At 53.0% G+C, this 10,110-nt stretch overlaps 1 protein-coding gene across 1 annotated transcript; it reads right to left on the bottom strand.

Annotated features, from left to right (window-relative positions):
* Positions 1-248: 248 nt before the first annotated feature.
* IRF8 (interferon regulatory factor 8) lies at positions 249-9,663 on the bottom strand. The gene is made up of 9 exons (XM_068150828.1): positions 9,602-9,663; positions 7,868-8,042; positions 6,642-6,825; positions 5,091-5,179; positions 4,547-4,658; positions 3,641-3,688; positions 2,733-3,119; positions 2,310-2,425; positions 249-1,462 (listed from the first exon to the last, which is right to left on the bottom strand). Exons 2-9 carry the CDS (start codon positions 8,039-8,041, stop codon positions 1,289-1,291), a joined length of 1,284 nt encoding a protein of 427 aa, XP_068006929.1. The 5' UTR covers position 8,042; positions 9,602-9,663; the 3' UTR covers positions 249-1,288.
* Between the last annotated feature and the right edge of the window lie 447 nt (positions 9,664-10,110).

Raw genomic sequence — 10,110 nt, 5'->3', positions numbered from 1 at the left:
GGGCAGCACATTCCAATGGCTAACAACTCTCTCTGTGAAGAACTTTCTCCTCACCTCAAGCCTAACCTTCCCCTGGTGCAGCTTGAGGCTGTGTCCTCTTGTTCTGGTGCTGGTTGCCTGGGAGAAGAAACCAACCCCCAGCTGGCTACAACCAAGTCAGAGATCCCCAGGCTCTGCCCACCAGAGGTATGACCTCCACACACACACACACAGACTCACTGCAACCAAAAACCACGTGGCAAGAGGAATACAAAATATAGCACTTTTAATCAGGAGAAGATTAACATTACTAAAAAATGCCAAAAAAGAGAATTAATAAACCTTCAGACATAATAAATAGGCAGCTTAGTGAGAGACACAGATGTGCAGTTGTGGGTTGTGTCAGCTGCGAGGCACCAGCCCCACGTCCAAGTCGCTCCGGATTCACACATGGCTGCTGCTGCCTTGGTCATGCTTGGGAGACTCCAAGATGTGCACTTGGGAGGGTGAAGCCAACCTACTGACACTATGCTTTAAAAATTACAGACCTTCTAGGCTGATAGAACCTTCTATTTCTGATTTGGGGGGGGGGGTGGTGGAAATTAAGATCCTAGAGTTCTTCTTACTCACCATTTCCCCTCTGTAACTCTCTGCATTGGTTTCCAGTCTCATTTGGGTAGCACAGATAAACACAGAAACCTCACAGGCAAAATAAAGGGGAATCTGAGGAGGTTCTCCTCTGAAGGCCCCACCTTCTGGCATCAGGACTCTCTGGGGGGGGAGGGGAGGGGGGAAGTTGATTATTTTTTTAAAGAATTCCCTACATTTGAGCATTTTAAGGCTTTTCCAGGAGCTACCTCCTAGCAAGTCACTGTTTTCAGCAAGGTCTGAGCTGCAGACTGCAAGGGCAGGTCCTCAGGACTTGTTTGGTTTGGGTTCTGCTTGACCAGAGTTCAGCAAAGGCAATGCAAAGTCAAGCCAGCCCTGATCTTCCCTCTCTCTCTCCCCTTCCATCAGCTGTAGACAACACTACTGGGACTACCCTCCTGCCATGAGCTGTATACAACAGCAGCAGGACTACCCTGCTTGATACAAGAGTCATTTGTATCAGTGAAGTGCCCACAGGCCGGATGCTGAGCATCCAACCTATTTCCTCACAGCAATTTCTGCTGCTGTGTTGATACAGACTCTGGCCTGGAAACAGCAAAGAACCAAACCCAACTTTCCAAAAGAAGGAACTTAGGCACTAATGGGACCAAACTGGGTCTAGGTCCACTCAAACCACCACATTAGGTCTGGAAGAGGAGGCTCAGACGGCAATTTGTTGGTTTTCTCTGAAGAGTGGCCGCTGCGTGGTGCAGATGTCCTGGAAGATTCTGTACACCTGCTCATGCTGTGTCTCATCAGCTATGGGGACCATGGGGTTGCTGCTGCAGGTCTTCCCAGCCTCCTCCACCACCTGCCTGACATACAGCTGCTCCACCTACACAAAAAGAAGTCACTCAGTGTCCGTATGAAGAAGAACCTTTCCAGGCATCTCCCACTGCTGTCAATCACCCCCACTGCTGTCATTCACCCCCAGCAGCCCAGACAGCAGGGCATAGGATGGGAGAGACACAAAGCAGTAGTGTCCAATAGACCCCAGTGGCCTGGTCCAGTCAGGCCAGCAGGTCCAAATTCACAAGCAAGCTTGGCACAACCACCTCAAGGAGAAAATGAGCAGTCACGAGAGCTTCCCTCCCAGCAGAGCTACAGGAATGTGAAGACAGGCTGGGGGATGTCCCAAAGCAACCAGAGTGATCCTTTGGTGCAGATACCCAAGGCTAGAAGAGGTGACCAGGTCAGAAAGTTGTGCAGGGAGACACAGGACCAGTCTTCCCAACTTGTAAAAATCAGCACCAGGACCTCACAGATTTGTTAGGTCTCCGTTTGCTCAAGGGTGGCTGAAACATCCTCCCTGTGCCCTCCATGCTATGTCCCTGCTGCCACAGCCTTGCTGGCCCCACGGAGTCCCACAGTAGGTGGAGGCTCCACAAACACCCTAATGCATTGACCCAAGGCTTTGAGATCCCAGAACTGCTTCAGCTTCTCCAGGGAGAAGCTTCTGCCCAGAGCCATGGAGACTGTCTCTGTCATCCTTCCTCTTTTCCACCCTCCTGAAGGTTTCCCAGCCTCACTGCTGTCACTCATGCCACATCTGCCACCCCGCCAATTCAAGCTCAGGGGGATGAAGGTAGAGCCCTACTTATGGAAGAGGGAAAAAGGGCTAAATGGTCCAGACAAAGCAGGGGAAATCCTGCAGCAGAGCTCCAAAGGGCAGCTCTCCATACCTGGACCAGGATGAGCTTGCACCGCAGCGGCACGGTGTCTGGGAACTCCTCTCCAAAGCACAGTATGACTCTGCTGTCCGGGAAGCGGCCCTGGTTGTTGTAGAACTGCTGCAGCTCTGCAAGGAGAGGAGAACAGTTTGGAAGCTGCCTCCTGCAAGCTCTCAGCCTTTGCTACACAGCTTTGGGACCACAGAAGGAAACCATGGGCTCAAGCCAGTCTTGTTGTGCCTCTAACTGGGAGGAAAGTGCCAAGTGACACACGCCACCAGGCTGTGCCTTCCTAGATCTGGTAGCATCAGCTATTTATCCAGAGTACTCCATCAGCAATGGACAGTGATAATTCCAGAGTGCTTCAATGCCAAGGCCTCTACCCTTTCAACCCCCTCCAAGTGGAAGGAAAGAAAAGAAAATGCTCCTACAAACCTCTGAAGAACAAGTTGGTGTCAAATATCTTCACCACCTCATCCCGGTCCAATTTGTTGGGCTTGTCCTTGTAGGCCATGGTGTTCCCGCTCCAGAAGACCCTGCCCTGGCACAGCCTCTTGATGAAGATGCCCTGCTTGTTGCTGTGCAGCAGGACACCCCTCTCCAGATGCCCAAAGAGCTTCTTGGTGACCTGCTTCTGGCGGTCGTTCTGGATGGTGTCGGCCGAGGGGAACCGCACGTGCTCCAGGGCGTCCGGCGCGTAGAGCTTCTCGCCCTGGCTGGAGGGCTGGCTGAGGGAGAGCCGGCAGCCCTCGGGGTACGAGGTGGTGACGTGCCCCACCAGCCTCCCACCGTAGAAGAAGCTGAGCACCATCTGGGAGTAGCCTAAGGAGGGGATGGACACACGTGTGACCCATAAGGAGAAGACAAACCCTGTCTGCTCCTGACGGCAGTGCCCGAACTCCGTGACAGCAGCAAGACTTCCAACGAGCAAGTCTCACTTGATGGTGAGAACACCTACATGCTAGGTGACATCTCCTTCAGCACTCAATCTGGTACAAGCAAGCAAGATCAGCATCTCCTGATGCTGAACTCCTTCCTCCTGCCTTTGCTCCCTGTGTTCTTTGCTGTGGGCAGATCTCCCTGCACCCAAAGGCACGGCTGATCCCAGCATCCCAGGGCAGCCCACCATGCCAGGGCCACAGCCACCAGGCAGGATGCATCCCTGCTCAGCAGGCAAATTGTGGATCCTCAGGATGGAGCAGCACCTCCCAAACCCAGGAGGAAAGCCTCACTCAAGGCAAGGAGCAGAATCAGAGCTGCCTTCTGCCACCACACACACAAGGCCAAGCCCCAGAGGACCTTTAGATGGCCACAGCCCAAGCTAAGCAGGGGAGCTGCCTTACCTGATTGCTGCTGCTCATAGCTGGGGTATCCATTCACCAGGGGCAGTGCTGTGGGCAGAGAGAAAGCAGAGCTGAGCTTGTATGCCCAGCTCCCAAATCCCAGTGCTCTCCACCAGCCCCCAGTTCTCTCCTAGGCACACCAGGCTTCACAGTTCCTGCACAAAGATCCCAGGAAATATTCCCAGGTGGATTTAACCCTGTGCAATACACACTTTAGGAGGCCTGGTACCAACCACACCATTCATAGAGTCAGAGTCATTTCAGTTGGAAAAGACTTTTACAAGTCCAACCACTACCTAACTCTACCAAGTCTGGTGCTAAACCTTGTTCCTCAGCACATCTCTGCATCTTTTAAACACCACCAGGAATGGAGATGCAATCACCTCCCAGGGAAACCTGTTCCAGTGTTTGAGAACCCCTTCAGTGAAGAAGTTCCTTCTAAGGTCCAACCTAAACCTTTCCTAGTGCAATTTGAGGCCATTTCTTCCTGTCCTATCACTTGTTACTAGGGAGAAGACACCACCCCCAACTTGGCTCCAGCCACTTTTCAGGGAGTTGTAGAGAGCCAGAAAGTCTCCCCTCAGCCTCTTTTTCTCAAGGCTGAGCAAGCCCAGCTCCCTCAGCTGCTCCTCACAAGACCTGTTCCCCAAACCCTTCACCAGCTTCTCTGGACACATTCCAGCATCTCAGTATCTTTCTTGTAGTGAGGACCCCAAAACTGAACCCAGTACTGAAGGTGTGACCTCACCAATACCTAGTATGAGGGAAGAAACCAGTGTTGCAAGCATTTTGATTAAGGAAGACAAAATACAAGCAGGGTCCATCATCCTCAGCTGTACAGAAAGGGGTTTTTTTTGTGTCCCAAATAAAAGCCTTGGTCCCATCAAAACTCCACACACTACGTACCAGGGCTGGGCTCCTGCACCCACCAGTCAGGTATTGGGGGGTTTCTGCAGGTCTCCTGGGGTGGTGAGGGGCTTCTCTTGATGATCCCCAGGTACTCATCTACACAGGGAGGCTGTGCAAGAACAGACACAGAGATCAGAGCAAATTTGACACCTTGGGCAGTCACTGCCTTGTGCAGAGGCCCTTGCAGTGCTTGGATACAATCTAAATGGCAATGCCAACAGAATGCCAATGAGGTTTGGGGGTTAGAAAGAGCAGGTTTGGCAATAACACCCTAGAGAGCTACCAAGCAGCAGCCTAAGATGATGCCACCATGAAAGGGAACAGAGCAGCAGAACAAGTTCCATCCCTCAAAGGTCCCAGCCACCCAGATGCACATCAAGAGAGTAAGGCATTCCTCACCACCACATCCCAACAGTGGATCACAGGAACGAGCTGCGAACCCCAACTGATCTCCAAAGCTTTAGAGCTGGAACTTTAGGAAGGCAGCTCAACACCATCACTCCATCCAGAGTGACCCACTCCTCCCACAGTGAGGGCTTACCTCTTTAATGAGGTTATCAATTGCAGAGGAACTGCAGTCCATCTCTGTGATATCGTTCAGGCTGCTTCCATTGGCAATGCCAGCTTTGCCTGGAAGGAGAGGCCAGGATGTGGTGAGGACACACACACAGAGAGAGCTCCCAGCCAGGACTTGTCTCACTGCTGAGTTTTAGAAACCCTTCACCTCATGGGCTCCCCAGTTGAAGACAGACAAACTGCTGGAGAGAGTCCAGTGACAACTATGAAGATGCTGAGGGGCCTGAAGCATCTCTGTGAAGAGGAAAGGCTGAGAGCCCTGGGGCTGTTTAGCCTGGAGAAGAGCAGCCTGAGAGAGAATCTGCTCAATGCTCAGCAAGGGGCAAGAGAATGAGGCCAGACACTAGGCACCACTGAGCAGAGACAGGACAAGGGGCAAACAGGCACAAATTGCAACCCAGGAAGTTCCACCTGAACACAAAGAGAAACTTCTTTGCTGTGAAGGTGCTGGAGCCCCAGAGCAGGCTGCCCAGAGAGGTTGTGAAGCCTCCTTCTCTGGAGACATTCCAAACCTGCCTGGGCATGGTGATCCTGGGCAAGCTGCTGTGGGTGACCCTACTTTAGCAGCATGGTTGAATTAGATGATGCCCTGAGGTCACTTCCAACACATTTGGTGATTCTGTGAAAGTTATGAAACTGAGAACCACAGCACCTCAGGAGGTCTCACAGCCCCTTCCAGCTCCACCCAGAGCTGCTTTTCACAACCCACTGCTCCAGTGCATGGCAACCAGCAGCAAGGCAAATCACAACTCCAGCCACCAGCAGACAGAGATAGAGCAGAGGGGAAGGGGTTTGTTTTTGTGAGCACCCCAGAGACTGGGGTTGCTGCTGCTGCTTCTCCTTTTTTCACCAGCCACACCGAGGCTCAGCAGTGCTTGCTGGTGGGAACCTGCAGTACCATTTTCATAGCAGCAGCAAGCCCTTGGGTGAATCTAGCTGGAGCAGACTGAGAGGCTAAAGGCAGATTTCTTGACAGCAAGGTTTGCTTTCTTCTGCAAGCTTTCTGACTTCAAGAAAATAAAAGGAAAAGGCACACAAACCTAACCACAAGCAGTGATATACTTAGCAGGACTGGACATCACAGCAGCAACTGCTCCCTGCAAACTTACTGCTGCCTCAATCACTGCTGGCAAGAGAGGAGGGATTTATTGCAGCTCCCTGCCCAGGAAAGATATTGGAAGGACAACAAGTTGGGATTTAGATAGCCCCCAAGTAGAACTGATTCTGGATTCACCCTTACAACATCCTTATAGAAGCTTACACCATGCTGTAGTTCTCCCCTCTCTCCTAAGCAGCTGTTTAAAGGGGTGGAAAACAGCTTGTACTTCCTTCTCCCCTCCCTGCCACCGCAGTGACACAGGGGACATTGTTTGCAAAGCAGGACAGGCAACTTGTCACAGCACAAGAGCAGAGCCTGGCCAGGAAGCTCTGCTCAGATGTAGGTCAGCAGCACAGGCCTGTGGTTACTCACAGACAGGCCTGCACCAGGGGTCAGTCCCTTAACTAGGACACTCACATTTCTGTTCTTCCTCTGGCACAATCCTGTAGACCTTGTAGGGCTCAGAGATGTCCAGCTGGGACCTTTCTGTCACCTCCTGAAAGTCAGGGCTCTTGTTCAAAGCACAGCGCAGTCGCGTCTTCCACGTAGCCGGCTCTGCTTTGTCACCTTCTTTGAACTTGCCTTTGAAAACAGCCCAGGCCTAAACCAAAGCAACACAAAGATACAATCATGTGAGCTCTGCAAAGGCCCTCAACCCCAGGGCTGAAGGAGCTGGGGCTGCAAAGAGCACATGGCACCTTGTTCTCAACTCTCTGCAACTTGCACCCCCTCAACCATTCATTTGGCTCCTACAGACATGTTCATGGCCACCACACATGGGGACAGGTGCCAAAACCACCACCTGCCCCAGCAATGCACCCAGGCAGGCTGCAGAACCCAGGCAGAAGTTAAGGATATAAGGTGTGGTTTCACCTCTGTACCAACAGAGCAGGAGATGCTGGGGATGAGTCACTCCTGAAGCAATGGGGTTCCTGACAACTGGTAACACCTCAATTAGAAGCCCAAACAAACCTCATTTCCCATCTCCTGACTAATAAATGAAAGCTGGTTTCTTCTTGAGATCAGAATGGCATTTGTGCTTCAGTGGGAGAATGTTTTAGCACTAAAGGGGGCTGCAAGACATGCATTATTCTTTAAGTACAGGTATTTATTTTATAGATATGTATCTGTCTGCAGATGGCTGAATTCCATCTCATCTTCATAACCCACTGCCTTCAAACCAGCTGTCACTGCCCCCAAAAGTGACTTCATTCACACAGAGAAGGAAATTCCTGGGCAAGAGCCAAACCCTTTGCAGGATGGAATTCTCCCCAGAACTGGAATTCCCCCTTAGTGAAATCCAAAAATTGCTTCCCTCCTGCAAAGTCTTTTTGGCACATCCAAGCCTTTTCCCAAGAACAGCCTCATAAACAGCACAGAGCAGGGCAAGAGGAGCGCATCCAGCTCCTTCTCACGTCAGACCAGGATTCAAACGTGATGAACTGTACCAACATCTGGCAAGAAGGAACAAACATCCTCAAAACAGACCAGTTGTGGGGTGAAGCACCTCCTGCAGAGGGGAAAGATGCAAAGCCCCCAGAGAATGTGGGCATCTCCCACAAGTGAGACGGTCAGTAAGGGATAAACAGCACCAGAGAGCCCAGGAGCCATCGGGGAAAAGGGCTTTAACAACCTGGCCTTACCTTGAAGATCGAAGCATCCACCTCCTGGTTGTAGTCCTGCTTGCCAGCATGCTTCCAGGGGATGCGGAACATGCTCTTCTCCTCGTTCTCCCAGATGAGCCCAGGGTAGAGCTCGCTGTCGATCTGCTCGATCAGCCACTGCCGGAGCCGCCGCCCGCCGCTGCGGTCACACATCCTGCACGGAGCAAGACATCCAAGCCCTGCTAGCTCCTCCAGCACACTCCCACCACAACCAAAGTGACACTGGGGTAGGTCATGCCGAGGCAGACACCCATCAGCGTCTGCAAGAGATGGGAGCCAAGTGCTGTCCCCGCCTGGTCTTGGCACCAGGGTCTGCCTCAGGGGAGCCAGGAGCCCCTCTCACTGGGAACGATCTATTTGGGATGCAGGTGCTGGCTCCAGGCAGCACCCAGAGTCACCACAGGGATGGAGACCACACAATCTACCCTCTCGAACAGAGGGCCAATGTGTGGAATGAATAGGGTGAAGTCAAGCGATTCTCAGGTCATTTTTAGCCAAAACCAGTTGGCAAACTTCCTGAAGGATCCATGAGAAAGCTTCTCCCACCCAGATGGAAGCAAAATGCCAGGCTCAACTTGCCTGGTGTTCCTTGTCACCTACATGGCAAGATCCCTAAGGTACTTCAGGAGTTGGTGGCCTGGCAGCCCCAGGATTAGCCCTCCAGATCTTTTGGGCCCATAGCTCTCCTCCAGATTTTATGGAGCTGCCTTATTATTTTTAAATTTTCTGCCCCATGGGAAGGTTTTGGGGGAGAAGATGAGGATGATCCCAGCACAACCTGAGAGACCAGGTAGTCCCCGTTTTGCCATGGACTCACATCAGCTCAGTGCCACCAAGTTCTGCCCCCTTTCCATTGGCTTACTGCTGCACAGCAGAGCACATGGATCTCCCCACCCATCTGCAGCATGGTCTCCATTTTTAGGGATTGTGATAATTTATACCATGAGTCAAAACACTACCAAGAGCACAGAGGCACAAGGACACACACAGCCTCTCTGCTGGTTCCCACACCGAATACCTTGCACCTAAGTTCATAGAATCATGAAATGTTTTAATTTGGAAGGGACCTTAAGGATCATCTAGTTCCAGACCCATGCCATGGGCAGGAACATCACCAACAAGATCAGCCTGCTCAAAGTCCCACCCAATCTGATTTTGAACACTTCCAGGGAGAAGACTTCCACAACTTCTCTGGGCAAGCTATGCCCTGATGAAGAGCCTCAGAAACACTTGCTGAGATGGGGCTCTGCTCTAAATAAGCCTGTTCTCCAAGAAGCTAGTTCCCATCACTAGCAGAGGCCAGAGCCCTGTTTCCCTTCCACAGAAAGCTGAGCAAGCCACCAGCAAAACAGAGTCACAAAATCATGGAGTTGTTTCAGTTGGAGAAGACCTCTAAAATCATTGATTCCAATCATCATGAGCCAGCATACCCAGAACATGGCCAAGGAGTTCCTCCTCAGCTAGCAAGCCCTGCATCAACCTCATGCTGGGAGGGACAAACAGCCAGAAAAGTTTGTCGGTAGAGTCAGCACCACGTCACAGCCCATCACCATCTCCAGCTTCTAGCCACCACCATCAAGCTCTCCCAACCCACCCACCGACCAGGAGCAACGCTGGCAGCACCTCCCGCGACCCCAGGCCGTGGGTAGCATATTAAGTCCATGTTACATCCCCAGCACCCCTTGATCCTTCACCCCAGGACCCTGCACCCACCTGCCAGGATATGCTCCGCTCTGCGCCGAGGTGCGGAACGGCCCCCCCCGGATCTGCCTTTTAAAGCCGCCAGAGGGGCGGGCCCGGCAGCGCCCGCGGGCCCGGCAGTGCCCACGCCCCCGCGACGTCCCGCCAATAGCTCGCTGCGGATCCTGCACGCCACGCCCAATGGGGACACGTCGCTGTCTCCGGCTGCCGAATGAGAAGGCGCCGAGCGGGGTGCGCGGGGCTGGCGCCGCTTTCTGTGAAGGGCGTGCGTTTCCCAGAAATCAGCTGACCGGGAGAGGGCGAGGCCTGCGGGGGAGGGGGCGGGGCCAGGGCGGGGAGTGGGCGGAGAAGAGGAGTGGCCGGGGGAACCGCCCAGGCCCCCCATGGCCCGGCGCAGTTACGGTTCGGTTCCGGTGCTGCGGTGTGGTGTCTGTGTCCGCCACCCTCTGTGGGTCTGGTTCCGTGCTGAGCTCAGCCTCGCCGAGATCGGTCCCTCCGCAGTCACGGGCCAGTCCGCCCAG

Source organism: Melanerpes formicivorus, unplaced genomic scaffold (assembly GCF_026170545.1).
Source record: "Melanerpes formicivorus ecotype bairdi unplaced genomic scaffold, bMelFor1.0.p_v2 SCAF_20, whole genome shotgun sequence".
In the NCBI taxonomy this organism is placed as follows: domain Eukaryota; kingdom Metazoa; phylum Chordata; class Aves; order Piciformes; family Picidae; genus Melanerpes; species Melanerpes formicivorus.
The sequence above is the reverse complement of the archived record's forward strand: the minus strand, read 5'-3'. Positions and strand labels throughout refer to the sequence as shown.